General features: G+C 38.4%; 1 protein-coding gene across 2 annotated transcripts in view; it reads right to left on the reverse strand.

Moving 5' to 3' along the window:
- Positions 1-24937, reverse strand: part of DEPDC1B (DEP domain containing 1B) — a 97552-nt gene that overhangs the window by 32947 nt on the left and 39668 nt on the right. The window contains exons 3-8 of one of the 2 annotated variants that reach the window (XM_070357829.1): positions 19184-19319; positions 16760-16888; positions 14889-15016; positions 11492-11622; positions 7936-7983; positions 3642-3782 (exon numbers count right to left, since the gene is read on the reverse strand). In XM_070357829.1, coding sequence (XP_070213930.1) covers positions 3642-3782; positions 7936-7983; positions 11492-11622; positions 14889-15016; positions 16760-16888; positions 19184-19319 — 713 coding nt within the window. The remainder of the gene's footprint in view (positions 1-3641; positions 3783-7935; positions 7984-11491; positions 11623-14888; positions 15017-16759; positions 16889-19183; positions 19320-24937) is intronic. The other variant, XM_005889056.2, reaches the window with a different exon arrangement.

A 24937-nucleotide genomic window follows, 5' to 3' on the forward strand; every position in this document is an offset into this window, starting at 1 on the left:
GATGACATGATACTATACATAGAAAATCCTAAAGATGCTACTAGAAAACTACTAGTGCTCATCAATGAACTCGGTCAAGTTGCAGGATACAAAATTAATACACAAAAAATCTGTTGTATTTCTATATGCTAACAATGAACGATCAAAAAGAGAAACAGACAATCCCAGTTACCACTGCAACGAAAAGAAGAAAATACCTAGGAATAAACCTATCTAAGGAGGCAAAAGACCTGTACTCTAAAAATGGTAAGGTGCTCATAAAGAAATTGAAGATAACAAAAAATAGAAAGATATACCTTGTTCATGGATTAGAAGAATCAATCCTGTCAAAATGACTATACTACCCAAGGCAATATACAGATTCAGTGCAATTTCTATAAAATGGCATTTTTCACAAAACTAGAAAAAACTTTAAATCTGTATGGAAACACAAATAGCCAAAGCAATTTTGAGAAAAAAGAATGGAGCTGCAGGAATCAGGTTCCGTGAATTCTGCTTATACTACAAAGCTACTATCATCAAAACAGTAGAGAACTGGCACAAAAACAGAAATAAATCAATAGAACAGGAAAGAAAGCCCAGAAATAAACTACACACCTATGGTCAATTAATCTACAACAAAAAAAGGGAAAGCCATGCAGTGGAGAAATGACAGTCCCTTCAATAAATGGTGCTGAGAAAATTCAACAGCCACATGTAAAAAAACAAAATTAGAACATTGTTTGACACCACGCACAAAAATAAACTCAAAATGAATTAAAGACCTAAATGTAAGTAAAGACACTATGAAACTCTTAGAGGAAAATATAGGCAAAACACTCTGACATAAATTGAACAATATCTTTTTCAAGCCATCTCCTAGAGTAATGGCAATAAAAACAAACAAATGGGATGTGATTAAACTCAAAAGCTTTTGTAAAGCAAAAGAACAGGGGCAAGGGAAGGGACATATGTACACCTATGGCTGATTCATGTTGACGTCTGACAGAAAACAAAATTCTGTAAAGCAATTCCTTCAATTAAAAATAAATTTAAAAAAAAGAATGGGGGCTTCCCAGGTGGCACTAGTGGTAAAGAAGTCCCCTCCCAATGCAGGAGATGTAAGAGATGCAGGTTCGATTCCTGAGTTAGGAAGATCCACTGCAGGAGGGCATGGCAACCCACTCCGGTATTCTTGGCTGGAGAATCTCATGGACAGAGGAGCCTGGCAGGCTATGGTCCACAGGGTCGCAAAGAGTTAGACACGACTGAAGTAACTTAGCACACACGCACAACGAAGGAAACCTTAAAGAAAACAAAAAGCCCACAGATGGGAGAAAATATCTGCAAACGCTGTGACCAAAGGGATTAATCTCCAAAATTTATAAACAGTTCGTGTGGCTAAATATCAAAAAAACAAACAATCAAAAAATGGGCAGAAGTCTTGACATTTCTCCAAGAATACAGATGGCCAAGAGGCATATGAAAAGATAATCAACATCAATAATTATTAAAGAAATGCAGAACAAAACTACAATGAGATACCACCTCACACCAGTCAGAATGGCCATTATCAAAAAAAAATGTACCAACAATAAATATTGGAGAGGGCCTGGAGAAAACAGAACCCTCCAACACTGTTGGTGGGAATGTAAATTGATACATCCACTATGGAGACAAGTATCCCACTTCTGGGCATATATCCAGAGAAAAACATGGTTTGAAAGGATAAATGCACCCCAGTGTTCACTGTAGCACTGTTTACAACAGCCAAGACATGAAAGCAACCTAAATGTCCATCGATAGATGAATGGGAAAAGAAGCTGTGGTACATATATAAATGGACCTACTCGGTCATCAAAAGGAATGAAATGTCATTTGCAGCAACATGGATGGACCTAGAGATTACCATACTGAGTGAAGTAAGACGGAGAAAGGGAGATAACATGCTATCGCTTATATTTGAAATCTTAAAAAAATGATACAAACGAACTTATTTACAAAGCAGAAACAGACTCACAGACTTAAGAGAACAAACTTATGGTTAACAGAGGATGGGCAGGAGGGAGGGGAAGACTGTGAATCTGGAACTAATATGTACAAACTCCTATATTTAAATACATAACCAACAGGGACCTACTGTACAGCACAGGGAACTCTGCTCAATACTCTGGAATAGCCTAAATGGGTAAAAAAACAATGGATACAGTTATGTCTATGCATAACTGAATTACTTTGCCATACATCTGAAACTAACAACATTGTTAATCAAATATACTCCAACATAAAATAAATTTTTTAAATACAATTTTTTTTAAAATTCCAAGTTCTTCTGTTTCAAAATCAGATCATTTTACCATAAAAAATTATGAAAATGGAAAATGACAAGAAAATCTAAGAATTGGTTTTTAATCTTGTCTTTGGAATTATTTTACCAGTGGCATAAAGGCACTAAGTTGCTATGAAGAGAATCTACTCAATTAGTCCTTATGCATATTAAACAACAGCTAGTACTCATCATTAGGCACGATATTCACAAGTACACAAGCCTCCAATACTCCCTAGTGGAAAACAAAATATCAAGAAGACCCAGTGGTCTCAAAACACAGTAACAGGACTAAACCCTTCATCTGTTCTTAATATTGGGACTTCCAGTTCTTAACATTGATCTCTCTGAAACAAACTCCCTCTTAGATACATGATTTAAAATTGTTTCATGTTGTTTATTATCAGAAATCCTACGAAATCTTAAAATTTAAAGTATTGTGCTAAGAGACTAGGTATATTATTCACATATTGCTGATACTTTGTTAGGATACTATGGCAGCATACATACTTTCTAAGAAGAAAATAGGACAGGAGAAAGGGAAGAGAAGGGGAAGCAAGAATGAGATCAAGAATGGGAAGGTGAAGACTGCTAAACTCCACGACACTCAAAACCAAAAGGACATTAATTTCTACAAATTTACATAAAAGAATATGATACCCACACAGTGATTTGGTCATTAAAGCAAACATTTGTTTACAAGAAAACAATAATACTTATTCAACAATCATGACAGGAACAGAAAAAACTGATTTCCAAGGAGAAAGGAACAATATCAGAAAGACCTACACCAATAATATTGATTTTTCCCTCTTTTACCATGTTTCTTTGACAGTGTACAACATTCTGAAATATCAATATATGTAAGAAATCGCAATAAGTTTTAGAGAATAAGAGTTACTATATTTATTTTACATGTCACAAATAAATAATCCTACAAAACTCTGTTACTTCTATAAAAAGAAGATTTCTAAATGATTCTCTCTCATGGTTGACTATTCATGAAGTCATATCCAGAGTAGTCATGAACAGTAAATGTCAAATTTACATTCTTCTCTATCAATATATGTATTTTTTTTTTTGGTGTAAAAATGACATGAACATATTATTCTTTCCTGAGAAATAAAAACTACTGGTCCATGTTTAGGTTTATTAATAGAGCTTAACTATTTTCTTTTCTTCCTGCATAGAGCAAGACTCCAACTAGGCAAGCAGCTTATTTGTTTTTATTTCAAAAATACTATGGAAATTGGGGAAAAGGAAGTCTCAAGATAAAGAAAAATGAAATGTTCGCATATCGATGATGAAGATATACGTTCACTATACTCCAACTTACCTAATACACTGACAAAGGCATCAAAAAGGTGAAACGTAAGTAGAGGCTCTTTCAAGTGACCATAGTAATCAGCTATAGTTTTAAAGACATCTTTTTCAAATCCTAAATACATAGGCTGCTTCAAATCTGAACAATTAGGCCCTGTTAAAGAAAAGAAAGAAAAACATTAGTAAGGCAATCACCTGCAAGTATTGCTATTAGTCTCTGTGCAGATATGTGGTATATACAGATATGCAAAATCAGAAAAGTTTTCAAGGGTAAAATCGATATCATACATTTTACTTATATAAATATGCTTTATGTCTAAATTAAAATCTATTATAAAACAATGAGGAAAACACTGGCTCACTTCCATTGTCAAAAAAACCCCAACTCTTTTGTGACCTTCTGAAAGGTATTTTTATTAAATGCAGACAGTGATAATTTTCTTTGAAATATAGAATATTTGCCTAGTCTAATATGGTAACTACCTCACATATGTAACAGATAATCTATAGAGCAATTTTTAAAGCTTTTAATTATTTTAGCATTGCTATATTATAAAGTTCTAGAATCAGAGTTGAGTGAAATAAACAATGTCTGCCTCTAAATAATTTGACTCATAAGAATGTATACTCTTTTTCCTGAAGATATTCTGAAAAGGAGATCTTACATTGTGTCTTAAATTCATTCTGATTATAAAATCCTCCATTTGATCACCATCAAAAGATAATGTGTATTAAAAAAAAATTTTTTTTAATGTTAAAGCTGCTCAAACAGAGACCATAGAAGACTAGATAAAGTGGCCTCTAAGTTCCTATTCAATTTTTTGATCTAAGAATCTAGGTTTTATTTACCCAATGCTTTTAAGTGAATAGTGGTATTTAATGAATTTTTATTAAACAAAATTATAATAGAAAATAATACCAAAGCAGAATCAAACTGATGTTTTCTGTTAAAAAGAAGTTTAAAAATAAAAGATAATTTATCAAGCAGAACCGTATTACAAAGTAACTCTAAGAAACTTGGAACAACCAAGAAACCAAGAAGCTTGGGATAAGTGAAGCAAAGATCCCCTTGTATTAGGGACCAAAGAGGAACAAGAAATGCTTAGCTCTCTATGGTGAAAGTGAAATTGTTAGTCACTCAGTCGGGTCTGACTCTTCGTGACCCCATGGACCATAGTCTGCCAGGCTCCTCTGTCCATGGAATTCTCCAGGCAAGAATACTGGAGTGGGTTGCCATTCCTTTCTCCAGGGGATCTTCTTTACCCAGGGATCGAACCCAGGTCTCCTGCACTGCAGGCGGATTTTTACCATCTGAGCCATCAGAGAAGCCCCAAGCTCTCTACTGAGCTGGCAGCAAAGACACACAACAATCCACATACAGATGGAAGGATTTACATCTCCAAGTAGAGAGGGCAACTAACTGGATCTGCCCATGCCTGAGCGAAACGGCAAGTGGCCCACTGCCACTGTGGCTGGCCAACACTGTCTATTTCCATCACAGCATGGAAGAAAGTGATGTTGACTGCACTGGTCAGTTCTGGGCCAGCAGAACACAAGACTAAAGCACTGTACCCGAACAGATTTCTACCCTCAGGACAGCAGAAGCCAGTAAAAACTGAAAGGAAATTCTTCCTACAGAATCACTGTAACTAATGAGAAAGGATCAAACAGAAAAGAACAGTTAAGGATTCTGGGCCTTCACATCTCCAAGCCATTGAAACATTGTGAAAACCGCTTTTTGTCAGTCTCCTTAAAAAGTCTCTTACCTTTTAATGTTCTATATGCTACTTATAAAATATTTGGACTAAGATAATGAAAATTATTAGATGTGTGGTACCTCATTAACCTAGTGGCAAACATAGCCATTTTTACTTGCTTCCTCTTCTGAAATATCCCAAGCTTAGTCAGTTGAAATTGTGTGACATGTCTTAGCAAGCAATACACGTCACCTTGAACTATTTATTCCCTCTAAGGATAAGTATGCAGTTCATTCTAAGCAGTTGTATCTCTTACAGAACACTTAATCATTCTTGACAACAATACGCAAAAATAAGCCAAGAAAAAGTTTTCTTTCAAATGCCAATGCATGGCAAGCCCATGAGAGAAGCCTAAGTTCGAAGATCTTTTGTTTTTCTATCATGTTGAATTTCAGAATATATTTTTAAATCCAGTTTTTATAAATGTTATTCCTGAAAGACTTTGGACAAGAACTGTTTACATCTACTTTTATTGAATTCTTGCAATCTACGTGCACAAGGAAGAAAAACAGCTAACCTGGTTTTGTATTATTTATTAACATCAGTCCCTCACCTAATGGCCAACCGTGAAAGCACCCAGGTCTGCAACAGATCGCCCCCAAGGAAGAGATGAGCAATAAACCTACAGAGTAAGAAGCACGAGGCCTCCAAAAGTCTCATATCTTTTCTGTTCCCTACTGGACAATAATGGAAACCCAGATTCAGTAAGGATAAGGCTATGACTTAAGTCATAACAAGCTATGACTCTGACAGACTCATAGTAAATTCAGGAGATGGGGAATGCAAATTTGGAAAAATCAATAATTTTATAAAATTATTCAAAAAGCTGACCTCGCCCTTTGGCCACCCTTTTTTCTTTGACACATGAGCAAGCATCTTTATGGATGTGCCAACCATTTCTAAAGTACTACACTTGATACATGGAAGACAGGTCCCCATTCCCAAGAATTTCCACCTAACCTAACACTACCTCACACATGTGGAGAACAGGACTAAGTCAATCCTCATGTCTTTTCTCTCCACTGGTAATCTCAGTTAGTCTGACCTTTCTGCAGAAGTTTCACGGATTATATATACATCTCTCTTGGGGGTTTATTACATTCTTCATTACATTTTGATCACCACTGAGAATTCAACATCATAACTACACCTTAATATATACTTTACAACATATTATAGCTTAGATTTGTTATACTGGCTTCCTCTGTTCACTCCCAGTTGACCAACTTTCAAGATCCTTGGTTTTCCCAAAAGTCATACACGGGTCATTGAACCCACTCATAGCTTCTATTTTGTCTTTGCCACCTCTGGCCAAACATATAATTTAGATTAGTTTCTTTAAAATGATTAAGCAAGAATAAAAAGCATTCCTCCAGACTAAAACCACAGGACTCTACATCTCAGATGTTCTAAAACATGAACCAAAACCCAATGAAAATCTTAATAAACTCAGAGAACTTTGATCTTCACACACACTAACATTGCTATTCATTTTCAGGATGATAGTATATCATCTTTATATCATCACTAAGATCACCCACAGTGAGTTAACAGTTATTTTAGTTTCATTCTATAATCAAATAAAACTAATCAGTGAAATTAATAATTCAGAGCCTACTAATTTAATAATTTATACAGCAATCTCTATACATGCTAGTCTTACTCAAAAGGGAGGAAAGAAAGTAACTCTCTGAGGTGATCTTTAAGACTCTAAAGACTCTATAGACCAAATATCACAATTACCAGTCAGCTAAGATAACTAGAATTCTTATTACAATCACTTGTTTGGCTTAAGCCATTAACCATTAGAATCCCTTCTTTGAGTTAAGACTTCTAAAAATTCCAGAGCAACAGTAGTGTTAGTGAAATACTCTAATAACTCATTTCTTCACAGTGCCCATGATATCCTATGAAGAAGACTTCATATGCCTATGAAAAACTTCAGCGGGATCATCTTGTCCAGGCCCCTCATCTGATAGCCAAATTACTTAAACAGTCTCTTGTTTCTCTATATATAGGTTCTTCTCCTTCCAAACTCTGCTGCACACTAATTAGATTTGTCTTCAAAAACATTTCTCTCCAACTTAAACCACTGCCCTATAAAAAGCCAGTGGGAAACAGAATCTGCTGAGTAAATTAATGATGTAAATATAAGGCATACTTAGGAACACATGCTTTAGGAATACACTGCTGACAAGCATTTATCTATTACAATATTGCTTTCAGTATTACTAATTATTCTTTTCTGTGATGAAGCATTCAAAACAAGCAGTGTGGATGCTATTTGCAGTGTGATTTTATGCACAAGAAGACAGAAGTACAAAAATCCCTTTTAAAATGCTCTATAACTCAGCCCTTCCACTAAGTCACAAATTTATCACTGAAAGCACAGGAATCCCCAGTTAACTGCCAGTCTCACAGGTGTCAAATGCTCATGCCATTGAGCAAAAATATTCTGTAATTCAGGGCACTAATTTCTGTCAATTTCATAAAAATGGCAGAAGTCGGACATGACTGAAGAGACTTAGCAGCAGCAGCAGCAGTACTCACAATTTGCCAAACACTTCATAGCTGACAGTACCCAATGAGGAAGTTCTTCTGCAGAAAAAGGAAAATAAAAAGATGTTTTATTCAATTACATATAACTCAAAGTATTATATACACACTTGGTATCATAAGAATGATACTTGTCTCAAGTAATATGAAACATATTGGCTAATCACAAATCACTTACTTATGTATCAGAACACTGAGAAGATAAAAATTTTTCCTTAGCAGCAATGTTACAACTCATTCTTATATAAACCATACCTGTAAATTTCTCTAAAGACAAGATGTACTTGTACAGCTTTAGGGAAAAGAAATTTGATAGTTTGTTCCAAAGAAACAAATCAATTATCCTAAGAATTATACAGAAAGAAGAAAAACACAGAAAAAGCAGAAGTATGAGTCATCAAATGCATTTATGAAACAAGTTCACCAAATATCTTTCAAAAAACAAAAAGGTGAATTCTGTTATGTCCAATGTTCAACCACTTTACAAGTTTCAATTTTCAAAATGTCTTAAGGCAAGAAAGTGCCACTGACATATCAGTATAGGCTATCAGGATTAGGACAGCCTTAAAATAATAATGACTTCCCTGGTGGCTCAGACAGTGGAGCATCTGCCTACAATGCGGGAGACCCAGGTTCAAACCCTGAGTTGGGAAGATCCTCTGGAGAAGGAAATGGCAACCCACTCCAGTACTCTTGCCTAGAAAATCCCATAGAGAGGAGCACGGTAGGCTCCTACAGTCCATGGGGTCACAAAGAGTCGGACACGACTGAGCGACTTTACTCACTCACTCAAAATAATGGTTAGCATTGCTACAAAAACCCCAGCTGAACTTTTTGGTGCAGAGTCTCTTCCCCTGGCCCTGCCACAGACATCTGATGGACCAGCACGCATGCTTCTACTGGACACCTTCTCCACTGTCTGTGAAACTGCAAAGACCCTGGTTGACTTGTGTTAGAGCTAATGAACCTGAGGCCTATGAAGTGCTCTCTTCTTTCTCAAGTATGTACTTAATAAAACAAAACTGATCATCCAGCTGTGGCTGGAAGTATTCATGTCTGCTGTACTCAGGAGACTGCAGAAGGATTTTAGAAGTATTTCAAAGGCAATAGCCCTCTCATTCCATGTAACTTAATTTTATACATTGATTAACCTGACAATTCAAGAAGTCGCAAAGCTGTTTATTTCTGTTTCCTAACATTCTCCATTCCTGATACATGGGCTTTAAAGGAAAACTGTTTCAGGTTTCAAAGACACATTCAGCTCCTGTCAAGAAACATGACCTAGAAAAACCTCTTCCCTTCTTACTGCTCATACTCCTTCTAGGCCAGCTCTGCTTGCTGCCCAGGAGCCTCCAGTGCTTCATTTAATATTAATTTATAAAAACCCGAAAGTATTATACCATCTTCCCACAATCAAAGGTCATTCTAGCTCCAGCCAATTGCTAGGATCAAGAGTTTGAAGCAAGTTCAATTCAGTTCAGTCACTCAGTCATGTCCGACTCTTTGCAACCCCATGAAACGCAGCACGCCAGGCCTCCCTGTCCATCAGCAACTCCCAGAGTCCACCCAAACCCACGTCCATTGACTCGGTGATGCCATCCAACCATCTCATCCTCTGTCGTCCCCTTCTCCTCCTGCCCTCAATCTTTCCCAGCATCAGGGTCTTTTCCAATGAGTCAGCTCTTCGCATCAGGTGGCTAAAGTATTGCAGTTTCAGCTTCAACATCAGTCCTTCCAATGAACACCCAGGACCGATCTCCTTTAGGACGGACTGGTTGGATCTCCTCGCAGTCCAAGGGACTCTCAAGAGTCTTCTCCAAACCCACAGTTCAAAACCATCAATTCTTTGGCACTCAGCTTTCTTTATAGTCCAACTCTCACATCCATACATGACTACTGGAAAAACCATAGCCTTGACTAGACAGACCTTTGTTGACAAAGTGACGTCTCTGCTTTTTAATATGCTGTCTAGATTGGTCATAACTTTCCTTCCAAGGAGCGTCTTTTAATTTCATGGCTGCAATCACTATCTGCAGTGATTTTGGAACCCAGAAAAATAAAGTCAGCCACTGTTTCCACTATTTCCCCATCTATTTGCCATGAAGTGATGGGACCAGATGCCATGATCTTAGTTTTCTGAATGTTGAGCTTTAAGCCAACTTTTTCACTCTCCTCTTTCATTTTCATCAAGAGGCTCTTTAGTTCTTCTTCACTTTCTGCCATAAGGGTGGTGTCATCTGCATATCTTTATTGCATAGGTTATTGATATTTCTCCCAGCAATCTTGATTCCAGCTTGTGTTTCCTCCAGCCCAGCGTTTCTCATGGTGTACTCTGCATATAAGTTAAATAAGCAGGGTGACAATATACAGCCTTGACGTACTCCTTCTCCTATTTGGAACTAGTGTGCTGTTCCATGTCCAATTCTAACTGTTCCTTCCTGACCTGCATATAGGTTTCTCAAGAGGCAGGTCAGGTGGTCTGGTATTCCCATCTCCTTCAGAATTTTCCAGTTTATTGTGATCCACACAGTCAAAGGCTTTGGCATAGTCAATAAAGCAGAAATAGATGTTTTTCTGGAACTGTCTTGCTTTTTCGATGATCCAGCGGATGTTGGCAATTTGATCTCTGGTTCCTCTGCCTTTTCTAAAACCAGCTTGAACATCAGGAAGTTCACGGTTCACGTATTGCTGAAGCCTGGCTTGGAGAATTTTAAGCCATTACTTTACTAGCACTTGAGATGAGTGCAATTGTGTGGTAGTTTGAGCATTCTTTAGCATTGCCTTTCTTTGGGATTGGAATGAAAACGGACCTTTTCCAGTCCTGTGGCCACTGGTGAGTCTTCCAAATTTGCTGGCATATTGAGTGCAGCACTTTCACAGCATCCAATGTGGATCCATCTCTTATTCAGGGGAAGGAATTTTTAAATCAGTCTGGGGACTCTGGCTCACTACAGTTACAAGCACTTTATTTTTCTTAATCAAAAACCAGGACAGGGAGTTGCTAAATGTTTATTTTCCCCAATTTGTAAACTGGCTTGGAGTAAAAAGGTATAAAAAAATTAAAGCACCTTCAACATCTAAAAAGCTACCTTTGTTAAAAGAAAAAGGGGGGGAATGATATAAACCAAGACTATCTCAGAAAATCTGACACAAAGACACCATAATGAAAAGGTCAATGAGAGCTCTGAAAATCAGTCAGGCCCCAGGACCACCTAAAAGTTGACTCAAAGAATCTGTTAGGCATTAAACTTACCCACTTCTCAGGGATTTTCTGGGGATGATAAAGAACCACTTTATACTACCATGTGGCTACCACTGAACTAGCCTCTAGATGGATATGGCTTAGACCTTCACTCCTGGGTATTCATCTTCCTACGACATTTTCTGAATACAAACAATTAGTATAAAGGTCTTTGGAAGTAAACTAAAGCTATACATAATAAGCAGGTAAACTTATGTAGAGTTTACAGAAAGGTCAAATAGAAGCAGATGGACCTGTACAGCCGATATACTAGGTCAAATGAGAACAAAATGGCTTTTATGCACTTACTTGACTTGTCATCAAGGATAACAACTCCTTGCTTGCTCACACTGTATACATTATGGATGATGAACTTGGAGTTGACAAGTTTAATGTCTAAAACCTCTTCTAAGGAATCCAGGCCAAGGATTTTCTGTAAACTAAAAAGACAAAGAATGATTATATTAATTACTTTTTAAAAATCATCTGCCCAAGACCCAGCACTATAGAAGATCTTTAAACTGTGCTGTTTTCATGTGTTTCACCTGATTTTTATGGGGCAAAAAGGCCAGACATTGAGTATGTAAAACAAACTTAAAAGAGACCCTTTTGTCATTAATGTACTACTTCACTAATTTAAAAGCATAACACACTGAATGTCAAGAAAATTATTTTTTAACTTAAATATTATAATAACAAAAACTAGCTTAACCAATGATAAGAAACTGCTACGAGTATATCTTTATAAAATTTCTTTTAAAAAACCTGCTATCATATTGTTAACTTTAGTTACCTACTGTATATCATATATCTAGAAGACCAAGTTTTCCATTATATATTTCATTAAGCTTAAGATTTCAGTGTAACTAGAAAGTTTAAAAACTTTACAACACTAATTATTAGATAAATGCAAATCAAAACAAGTCACCACCTCACACACTAGTCAGAATGACCATCATCAAAAAGTCTACAAATAATAAATGCTATGGAGGGTGTGGAAAAAAGGAAACCTTCCTCTACTGTAAATGGGAATGTAAATTGGTGCAGTCACTATGGAAACAGGGTGGAAGTTCCTTAAAAAACTGAAAATAGAGTTACCATATGATCCAGCAATCCCACTCCTGGGCTTATATCCAGAATAGATGAAAACTCTAGTTCAAAAAGATATATGCACCCCAAGGTTCACTGCAGCAATATTTACAACAGCCAAGACATGGAAGTAACCTAAGTGTCCATCAACATATGAATGGATAAAGATGTGGTACATATACACAAGGGAATATTACTCAGCCATAAGAAAGAATAAAATATAGACATTTGCAGGAACATGGATAGACCTATAGACTACCACACTAACAGAAGTGAGACAGAGAAAAATAATTACATGATATCCCTTACATGTGGAATCTAAAAAAATAATACAAATCAACTTATTTACAAAACAAAAATAGACTCACACACATAGAAACAAACCTATAGTTACCAAAGGATAAAGGTAACTTCCAGAAAGTTAGAGATACCGAGGGAATATTTCATGCAAAGATGGGCTCAATAATAAAGGACAGAAATGGTATGGACCTAACAGTAGCTGAAGATATTAAGAAGAGGTGGCAAGAACACACAGAAGAACGGTACAAAAAAGATCTTCACAACCTAGATAATCACGATGGTGTGATCACTCATCTAGAGCCAGACATCCTGGAATGTAAAGTCGAGTGGGCCTTAGAAAGCATCACTACGAACAAAGCTAGTGGAGGTGATGGAATTCTGAATTGAGCTATTTCAAATCCTAAAATATGATGCTGTGAAAGTGCTGCATTCAATATGTCAGCCAATTTGGAAAACTCAGCAGCCAACTTGGAAAACTCCAGTCCTGGCCACAGGACTGGAAAAGGTCAGTTTTCATTCTAATCCCAAAGAAAGGCAATGCCAAAGAATGCTCAATCTACTGCACAACTGCACTCATCTCACATGCTAGTAATGCTTAAAATTCTCCAAGCCAGGCTTCAGCAATATGTGAACTGTGAACTTCCAGATGTTCAAGCTGGTTTTAGAAAAAGCAGAGGAACCAGAGATCAAATTGCCAACATCTGCTGGATCATCAAAAAAGCAAGACAGTTCCAGAAAAACATCTATTTCTGCTTTATTGACTATGCCAAAGCCTTTGACTGTGTGGATCACAATAAACTATGGAAAATTCTGAAGGAGATGGGAATACCAGACCACCTGACCTGCCTCTTGAGAAACCTATATGCAGGTCAGGAAGCAACAGTTAGAACTAGATATGGAACAACAGACTAGTTCCAAATAGGAGTACGTCAAGGCTGTATATTGTCACCCTGCTTATTTAACTTATATATGGAGTACATCATGAGAAACCCTGGGCTGGAGGAAACACAAGCTAGAATCAAGATTGTCGGAAGAAATATCAATAACCTCAGATATGCAGGTGACACCACCCTCATGGCAGAAAGTGAAGAACTAAAGAGCCTCTTAATGAAAGTGAAAGCGGAGAGTGAAAAAGTTGGCTTAAAGCTCAATATTCAGAAAACAAAGATCATGGCATCCGGTCCCATCACTTCATGGCAGATAGATGGGGAAATAGTGGAAACAGTGGCTGACTTTATTTTTCTGGGCTCCAAAATCACTGCAGATGGTGACTGCAACCATGAAATTAAAAGACGCTTACTCCTTGGAAGGAAAGTTATGACCAACCTAGATAGCATATTCAAAAGCAAAACCTTGTCAACAAAGGTCCGTCTAGCAAAGCTATGATTTTTCCAATAGTCATGTATGGATGTGAAAATTGGACTATGAAGAAAGTTGAGCGCCGAAGAATTGATGCTTTTGAACTGTAGTATTGGAAAAGACTCTTGAGAGTCCCTTGGACTACAAGAAGATCAAACCAGTCCATCCTAAAGGAGATCAGTCTTGGGTATTCATTGGAAGGACTGATGCTTAAGCTGAAACTGCAATACTTTGGCCACCTCATGCAAAGAGTTGACTCATTGGAAAAGACCCTGGTGCTGGGAAAGATTGAGGGCAGGAGGAGAAGGGGACGACAGAGGATGAGATGGTTGGATGGCATCACCGACTCAGAGAACATGGGTTTGGGAAGACTCTGGCAGTTGATGATGGACAGGGAGGCCTGGTGTGCTGCGATTCATGGGGTCGCAAAGAGTCGGACACAACTGAGCGACTGAACTGCACTGAAAGGATAAACAGCAGGAGGAGGGATAAATTAGGAGTATGGGATTAACAGACATATACCACTATATACAATATAGATAAACAACAAGGATTTACCGTAAAACACAGTATATTGAACTGTATTCAATATCTTGTACTAACCTATAATGGAAAAGAATCTGAAGTTGTACACCTGAAACTAACACAATATTATAAATCAACTACAGTTAAATTTTTAAAAATAAAAATATTTAACCAGTAGATATTTTTGGTCCTGTGGGCAAAAGAAAAAAAAAAGAACTTTTAAAGTTCTATTCTTAATTAGTATATAAATGATAATAGAAAATTCCCTGAATTCAGTTAAGGTCTGCTTGCTAAGCAGGATAGGTGCAAATAATGCACTCAAAAGTTGAGATTTTTATACACAGTTTCAGAAAATTAAGTATGCAGAGAGTAGCAGAGAAGCAAAACAGAAAAAAACAATATTAAAGCTCTCATTAATATCACACGCACGTACTATGATAACGTCATCGACTTCCAGATCTCTTCTACATTGGCCTCTGTCACCTGTCTGCGGTGGACAAGACGGCAAGCCGGCACCTCTCCAATAGCAATACTGTGACGCTTGTACCACATCTCAGGATTCTAATTGGGGGTGAGGGAGCGGAGAAAGACAGAAAGAGAGAACAAACATTTCAGTAGACAGTGGTATCATTTTATAAAAACGTCTTTGATTTGGTTCTTTTTAAACTTGATTTAAATAATCATTTTAATTATAAACTAACTTTCTTTGCATGGACTACAGAGTAATAAAGCATAACTCGTAAAGATCAGATCAGATCATAAATGAATAGTAAAGAATTGCCAAAGGCAATGGCACCCCACTCCAGTATTCTTGCCTGGAAAATCCCATGGACGGAGGAGCCTGGTGGGCTGCAGTCCATGGGGTCGCTAAGAGTCGGATATGACTGAGCGACTTCACTTTCCCTTTTCACTTTCCTGCATTGGAGAAGGAAATGGCAACCCACTCAAGTGTTCTTGCCTGGAGAATCCCTGGGACAGAGGAGCCTAGTGGGCTGCTGTCTGTGGGGTCACACAGAGTCGGACACGACTGAAGCGACTTAGCAGCAGCAGCAGCCAAAGAACTACAGCAATAAGAATGACATTAGCTATTTTCTCCTGTGGGAGTGCCAACTAACCAGTGAAGTAGCAGTGATAAAATTTCATTAATTCAAAATTAACTTGAGGAATATCAATCCAAATTCACACACTATTCAAATTAAGTGACTGCTTACAATAACATTAAAGTCTATTACTTTCAAAAACTCTTTAAAAAAAAAGAAAAGATCAAGTAAATACAATGTTAGATAGCAGTCCTGAGATCTTAAGACATCTGAAGAAGGCAGGAAAAACAAGAGCTCTACAAGGACATCTGGATATGACCAGGAAGAAAAACTAAAGTCCAAAGAGGTTAAGTAATTTGCTCAAACTCACACTGCTTTAACACTTCAATATTCTTAGCATCTCCCTTCTCACATTTAGGCTACTAGACAGAAGTCTTAAAACTCCCTTTTGGTAATCACAGAGAGGAACTTTTGAACTTTTAAAGGCAAAACATGTAAGAAGTCATCTACAAAGTGCTTTTTTTAATAAAAGGTTGGAAAGTTGTTCTTTGATATGGTTTTGGGGTTTGTTTTTGAGAAGTACTGAATTGCAAAAGAAACTTGAAGATCATGTGGATTTGTACTTTTTTTAAAACTATCTAAATTAGGTGTTCTCTTTTGAAGGCAGGAGTGTCAGTTGTTGCATTTGCCTAGCAAATTCATTTCCAGTTATCTTAAACAAATATTCAATTATTTATCTGTAAAGATACTGCTAATTAAATTGTTTACACATAGAACAAAAAAGTTGAAAACATGTTATAATACATATCTAACCATGAAGGACTGGATAAATATAGTACTTTACAGACAAGATGCAGATATTAAAAATTATACTGAATGTCTAATAACATTAAAAAATTGACAGAACACACTGTTCTAAGTGAAGAATATAGGCAACCAAAACAGCACAGCATGATCTCATTACAGTGTTAAAACATGCATAGCAGTGGGAGCTCAACATGTCTATGTGCCACTCCAGACAGATAGATATCCTTGCTGGGCAGGACAGGTGTGCCCCCGCAGCAGGGCATGGAGCCCCACAGCCTGCACCAGGGTGTCATGTCCCCCTCCACCCCCACAAAGCCTCATAACCAAGCAGAATTTCATGCTGATGAAGCAGCAGGCCACGAGGGGTAAGGTCTACAGCCAGCCCCCCGACATGCGCTCCCCACAGGGCTCCCTCCTGGGCCTCCCACCCCAGCAAAACCTCATGATTTCCCACCACCTGCGGCAGCGCAGTGTGTCTCTGGACAACCAGATGGGCTACATCCCAGCACCGGGTGGCATGGCCAACCTGCCCTTCTAGCAGGCCCCGTGAGGGGCTGGACCGGGGCCATATTGCAAATATGACAACCTTTAAAAAAAATGCATAGGGAAAAAATAAAAGAGTTAATATTAATTCTCTCTGGATGACATTATGAGTAATTTTTTTCTTCTGTCTCTATCTATGAACAACTCTATTAATAACAGCAATAACAATTAACAGTTTTCCAAAGTCTGTGTGCCAGGCACTCTTGTAAACACACTATAGATATGACGTCACTTGAGTCTTATAACCATCTTACCCCTGGGGGTGTTATCATCCCACTTTTACCAAAAAGAAAACTTAGATACAGACACAGCAAATGAAACAGAGAAACAAGCTTGCATAGCTAATAAACGAAAAACCAAGATTCAAACCCAGCAGTCTGCTTCCAGAGCTCTCTCTCTACCTGCTGCCTGTCAGTAAACACAAGAAACTGTTTTATTTGCTGCACCTCATTTTATTTTATATAATGGCTGGGCAAGAGAGAGGACAGGACAGAACAAAAACAAACCAACAGGCAAAGTGGAGGCAGAGATAGAAAGAGGGAAAGTAAGATAAAAAAAAAAAAAAAGGGAAGACGAACTCAAGTCCTTTAAGAAAGATGGACTGTTTCTCTGTTGACCACTAACATCATCAATCTAACGACTGCATTGAGGCCCAACCAAGGAAACAGATCCTGCTCTGCCATTTTTCCTTTGGACACTTCACAAGAAGCAGAGCCCAAGCATTAGAGGAGCTGAAACAAGCGAGGAGCTCAAACCTCCAGCACTTAATTTAAGGTTAAGGCAAGAAAAGACAAGAGCAAGGTTATCAGAAATATACAGATAATCAGGGACATGACAAGCTATGGGGGGATGGGTGATGAATCAGAGTCACTGGCAGATGACTTCAGGGTTGCTGAAAATGAGACACTAAAAATGGACGAGAGAAGAGAGAAGACACTGTCTTCTTCATTGGTGCATGAAAATGACTAATGTGCAGCTGGTCTTCCTAGAGGTTCACAGAACCACAAGAGCAGAAAAGGGAAGTTATTATATTGATGACATACATACACATTAGTTTAATATGGGGTTCTACCTGTTTTGTATAAACACCACTAGATAATCTTACAATGAAAAAACATCTGCTGAATAACCACTCTACTGATTGGGGTCATATTAGGTGTTTAAATACAAATGTTTTTTAAAAAAACAAACCTGATTTCATGGAGCTTATATTTTAATTTTCTCGAGCACAGAAACTATCAGCTAGAGCTTAATTAACTTCTCCTCATTAGTAATGAATTAAATGATCCTCAAATACCCTTTGTGCTCACTCTTTCAGAGTAGTCCCTCCTAATCACCTATCACTGCATGAGCTCTTCTGGAGGAAAAACTATATCACATTCAACTGCATCTGCAGAACCTGGCACAGTGCATGGCACACAGCAAACAATAAATGTTCACTGAATGAACAAACTAATGACTTTAAAATATGACCTCTCACCTAACTTCCAGGGCCATTACCTCCCTCTGCCTGTTAGACATTTCCATATAATATCACCTATCTTTATCATCAAGCATAATTAAAACTACATTCATCACTGTCCCTGACAAATCTGCAAGTCCACAGGGAGTCCCCATTTCTGTCACTGGTCTCACTCCTGAATTATTTCTGATAAAGGCTAAGCTGCTTAATTATTCTCTCCAAACTGAGATACAGTATAACCACATTCAATCTCATTGCCTAAAAATGTTTACAACACACCTCTGCAAATGTAGGAACTGGACATCTAGTCCTATAAGACTAAATTAACTTAAAACATGGTTGTTAGTACAATTCTTAAAAAAAAAATTGCCTATAGAAGTTTTTGTCTATATTTTATTTTTTAGCATTATCTCAATCTTAGTAGTTTTCTATTGGGGATATTTCAAGAGAAAAGTACGCCCCCAAAAAGGCAGTTTATTCTACAATGTGCTTAGGTTCTCCAAACTATACCTTTGTTCATATTATCAGAGCTCGGTCCACAATTCTCCATGTCCCAACCTTCACACTTTCAACGGGTAATAATTATAACAAAGTTCAGGAAGAGGAGACAAAAAAGGAATTGAGGAAATTACAGAATAGAAAAGAAAAGGAAATTATAAGGGAGTTTTATGAGAAACCTGCTCAGTCTAAATGTATGAAAACGGCTACCACCTATTCGGTCAAAGTGTCAATGGGTAAGAGTGAAACAACGCAAAAGCCAATCTTCTTGTGCCACCAGTCTCCCTAACCAACAAAAAACTGGACTAAGCCTAATGGTTCACAGACTTTTTCTAACTCTCCCGCTGCTAGTCCACCGGCTTCTATAACGGCACTTACCATCACAAGTGGCCTCACTGGGATGTTCTCTTGTGAAGTGCCTGGTGGGGGATCATCCCATTTTGGAAATTCAATAACATCCTTTTGATACGGGGGCCTCTTTGGATAAGGTTTCAGGGGTGAAGAAGGAGGAAATCTAAAAACCAAGAAGAAAATTTCTATTATTGCAGTCAGTGGGAAACATAGATATTTAACAGTAATCCCCACTTCTTGTACCCTTGAGAATTTATATAATTCCAAACTCTGGATAATCAATTCATACTTACATCATTACACACATCTAATTACCCAACAACATATGATTTTTAAGAAATATCCATCCATTACATCCATCAAATAACCTTTATGAAGAAAAAACAGAAGTCAAACATGTGACACATTTTAAATAAATAAACCTTGGTCTGTCACTTGATTTTCATGATTAAAGATGCTTTTAATGGAACCCTAACCCTAGAAAGTCATTTCTTTCACCCAGCTCAAAACCCTTACTGCCATCTAATTCCAGCTGAAATTTTTAGCTGATAAGTATGCAAGTAAGTTTCCCTGGTAACTCAGATGGTAAAGAATCTGCCTGCAGTGTGGGAGACGTGGGTTCAGTCCCTGGGCTGGAAAGATCCCCGAGAGGAGGGCATGGCAACCCACTCTAGTATTCTTGCCTGGAGAATCTCCATGGACAGAGGAGCCTAAAAGCTACAAGTCCACGGGGTCACAAAGAGTCAGACACGACTGAGCGACTAAGCACACGTGCACGCTGAAATTACTGATAGATAAAACTTAAGTAATACTTGCTGACGAGATGAACATTAGAACAAAAATCATTTGGCCTAATATTTATTTTCATAACTATTTCTAATAAAGATTAACCCTCCTTTCCTTGAATATCTAACACTTCACACTGAGACTGAAGCTACAGTCTCAAATTTCATCTTGGAGGAGACAGAAAGCTTCCCAGGATCCTGTGCTGCGCTTAGTCTCAGTCCAACCTTCTGAGACCCCTCAGACTGCAGCCTGCCAGGCTCCTCTGCCCACAGGGATTCTCCAGTCAGGAATACTGGAGTGGGTTGCCTTGCCCTCCTCCAGGTCCCAGTATCCTTATTCTGCCATTTATACCCCTTCTCTGCTTTTATCCACCCTAGGTATCATCACTCCATGGACAAATACATAGAAGTCTAAATACAATCTGACTCTCTTTAAACTGGTCTAGGGCATACCTCATAAACAACAACAGAGGCAATTAAATATATATTTATCTCCGAGCATCTTTTTCTGTTAGCTTGCCAGAGAAGGATATATTGTACTGCGTTGAAAAAGTAACATAAGAACTCTAGTTCTTAAAAGTTGACATAGAAATCAATAGATAAAGACTTCTATTTTTATTTTTTATTTATGTAAGCCAAACTAAAGGCTTAAAATCTTGTCCATGATATCCATAAACAAGAAATCCAAATAAAACATAAAAATACTATTCATAAGGCAACTGCAGAAATAAGGAAATTTTAAATGTCTACAGTTTGCAAGGAAAGTCTCTATCAAGGTAAACCAGAAGAATTATAAATAATAAGAGTACTGTGGAGAAACATTTCAAAAACAGTCACAACAGACTTCAAAAAGGATGACTAACACCCCACTCCAGTACTTTTGCCTAGAAAATCCCATGGACGGAGGAGCCTGGTAGGCTGCAGTCCATGGGGTCACAAAGAGTAGGACATGACTGAGCGACTTCACTTTCACTTTTCACTTTCATGCATTGGAGAAGGCAATGGCAACCCACTCCAGTGTTCTTGCCTGGAGAATCCCAGGGACGGGGGAGCCTGGTGGGCTACTGTCTATGGGGTCACACAGAGTCGGACACGACTGTAGCGACTTAGCAGCAGCAGCAGCAACAGAGAGTAGTTGAGTTCCATCTTTTGAAAAGAACACCCAAAAACCGCACTTTATTTGAAAAGTCAGTTTTGAGTAAGGAAAAAATGAGATCTGGAAATTATTAAACTAAAGATAAATAAACTGAAAGACAGCTTAAATTTTTGGTAATCAAGTTACCAAGGCAGGTATATCCAAACAATTACAAATTATAAATTAAATGAATCTCTAAAACTGGTGAAAGTTATTCTGCTTTGTAAGTAAAGGCTGGCTTGCTGCTGCTGCTAAGTCGCATCAGTCGTGTCCGACTCTGTGCGACCCCATAGACGGCAGCCCACCAGGCTCCCCCGTCCCTGGGATTCTCCAGGCAAGAACACTGGAGTGGGTTGCCATTGCCTTCTCCAATGCATGAAAGTGAAAAGTGAAAGGGAAGTCGCTCAGTCGTGCCTGACTCTTCGCGACCCCATGGACTGCAGCCTACCAGGCTCCTCCGTCCATGGGGTTTTCCAGGCAAGAGTAGTGGAGCGGGGTGCCATTGCCTTCTCCAAAAGGCTGGCTTACCACAGTCCAATCCTATTTCTTAGAAGTCAACAATCACATCCAAAATATAGCAAGTGTGTGCACACACATGCACACAAATACACACAAACTCTCACATTCATATACATATGCATGCACGCATGCTAAGTCACTTCAGTAGTGTCCCAACTCTCTGCAACCCAATGGACTGTAGTCTGCCAGGCTCCTCTGTCCATGGGATTCTCCAGGAAAAAATACTGGAGTGGGTTGCCATGCCCTCCTCAAGGGGATCTTTTCAACCTAGGGATCAAAACTCTATCTCTTATGTCTCCTGCATTGGCAGGAGGGTTCTTTACCACTGGTGCCACCTGGGAAGCCCTGACATACATGTAATAATTCCAGGGAATTCACAGACCACCCACCTCTCAGTCCTTTAAAAATTAAACATAATCCCTACTCCCATTCCATCACTCAAATCCACTGCTTACTTCTTTTCTCCATTCCCTCACTATAGTGTGAAAAGTATAAACTTGAGTTCCAGCCTTGGCTCTCTCACAAACTGTCTGTTTGTCCTTTGGAAAGTGGGTGTCTCTAAATCATAGCCTTTTCACTTTTAAATAAAGGAATTAAATTGGATGATCCATACGTTTCCTCCTAGGTTCAAAATACGTTGCTTGTCTTCCCACGCTCAGAAAAAAAATATCATCCCTGGACCAAGGCAACCTTTCTTATGTGGAGAACTGTGACCAAAGAGATACCAGGGAGTCACCTTCTTCCCCTGCCCTGACAAGATGAGGTCTGCGCTACAACATCCGCAGCTATTAACATCAGTAGCTGATGCAGTTACCGTCATACCTGACTGGCAATCTGGCAAGAGACAAAATGCAGAAGAGCTCCCTCTAGTGGACTACTTGTATTTTGTGTATTCAAAGTTTTCAATTTCTAACATTTTAATCTTGTCATCTGGGGCTTGAAAACCTGTTAGAGATGATCTATTCAAATGTCACATTTTTCACTTAGGGAAATTAAGGCCCAAAAGAGGAACACAAGTTATTACAAGCCTCGCAGCTAACTGGCCAAGAGAGTAAATCTTGCACAAAAGATTTGCAAACCTTTTAATAAGAAAATTATAAAATTTTATTAAAAGGTATCAAAGAATTGACAGAAATATCATATTAGTGAATAAGAGGATTCAATATCATAAAATATCAATGCTCCTCATGAAGATATAAAGTTATAATGAAATTCCAACCAAAATATAAGGTTTTTCATGACACATGATAAACTGATTCTAAAATTTATATGGAAACACAAATGGCCAAACATAACTAAGACATTCATTCTTAAAGATGAAAAACAAAGTGAGGTGACTTACTCTACCAACTTTAAGCTAGTTAAGATAATATGGTAGGACAAAACTGGTGGTATGGGCCATGATTTCTCAGTTTCAGCATTACTGACATTTGGGGCTGGATGATTCTTTGCTGCAGGAGGCAGTTCTGTACATTGTACGATCCTCAGCAGTAAGCCTGGCCTCTATTCCCTAGATGCTAGTAGCTCCTTCTTCCAAGTATGACAGTATCGTCCCCTGCAGAATAACCCTCAGTTGAAAATCAGGAGTGCAAAAAGGCAATCTAAAACAAACACACACATGTTTAGAAACCTGATTTATGACAGAACAGACATTACATATCAATGAAAGAGAACTGACTGTTCAATAAAGAACTCTGATGCAATTGGTATCCATTTGGGAACAGTGAGGCTGCACCCCTGTGGCCAACATAAGTCCCAAAGATGTTTTGCAACAATACCTCCCACCTACATGCGCTTCTGCAGTGTGATCCTGCCATTTCCCTAACAAGAGGTAGAGTCGATTTGAGTTAGGGTGAGCCGTCTCTAATTACTTTGATAAAAAGAAAACGGCAGAAGTGACAGCGGCAGTTCTAGGCACTAGCCTTTAATCGGCCTGAAACTTTTCTTCCTGTCTCTTGGAACCCGCGCTCATCACTCACTCTTGCAAAACTCTCTCTTGGAAACCATTCATCATGTAAGAAGTGCAACCACCCTGAGCCCAGCCCACTACCCTGTGAGATGCCTAAGTGACAGGAAAGAGGCCTGAGAAGATGAGAGTCTGCATGAAAAGAAATTGAGGTCAAGGAGCACAGAAGTTCCAGGCTTGTGGATGGGCCTCAGCAGTACCAGCTGATGTCCAACTAACCCCTTCCTAAAACCCACAAAATTACATAAAAATTACAATGATTGTTTTAAGCCACTAAGTTTGGGCATAGCTTTATTAAACAACAACAGATAACCAGAACAGTAATGTGTGGCATCAGGGCCAGGCAGTGAGTGGAGGCCTAAAGGGTCTCAGAGACACACGTTAGTGAAGGCTGGAAGAACAACGACGACGAGGTTGTTACTGGAAGATGGAGAAAGGCCCGTGTTACACAGTTACATAAAGTTCAGTTACAACTGGCACTTTCAGTAACAAGGTAAATACAAAAGGCAGGCCTGGCTAAGGAGTCTTCCAGGATGAATGGTCAAAGTGCCAACTTATTCCTTTTAGCCTTGATAACAAGATTTAGACAGAGAAAGATAAACTAGAGAAGGAACTTTTTAGCTTTTAAGCAGAATTTACAGGAACTATAAAGGAGTCATGACTTGATGATTCAAAAGTAAAGCTGTTTCTACCCCTAATCTCTCCCAGCAAAAGGTTCTCAAAGTAAAAATGGCCTTATAACAAATATCAAATTCAAGCTGTTTCTAGTATAAATTATTGTCTCAGAGTAATCACAAGTGTGTGGCTATAAAACTTTTGCTATAACCTCAGAAAGATTTAGGGCACTACCTTATAAAGCAGCACTTTAGGAATCTTAGAGTGTTTTACCACAGCAGACTTAATAACAGAATAGAGCCTATCTCAAAGAGATTTATGAATATGACTTTTGTCTGATGGATTAAAGCACAATAAGATTCACAGAAATAGTACTAACAGAATCACCATTGGTTTCAATAGGCAGGTAGCTAGGTATGAGCAGAGAAATGGGAACAGAGGACAGGTGGCAGGAAATCATACATCTTAAAAACAGCAGGTGCCCGTGGGCAGCCAGAGAAAAGCAGGAACCTCCAAACTGACAGGAAAGCACATATTTTGGGTCATTAAGTGTCCTGGAAGCAGACAAAGAAATGTGTGGAAAGATGGGAATCTCCTGAGTCCAAACATTACCTGTTGCTCATTATGTTCCCATTACAATAAAAGCAGACTTACAGATAAGAAGTTCCCATTATGCACCAATACCATGGCACCTCTGATCTAAGCTGAAGTGAAAAGTCAAAGTGTTAGTCCCTCAGTTGTGTCCAACTCTTTGCGACTCT

Source organism: Bos mutus, chromosome 20 (genome assembly GCF_027580195.1).
Source record: "Bos mutus isolate GX-2022 chromosome 20, NWIPB_WYAK_1.1, whole genome shotgun sequence".
In the NCBI taxonomy this organism is placed as follows: Eukaryota; Metazoa; Chordata; class Mammalia; order Artiodactyla; family Bovidae; genus Bos; species Bos mutus.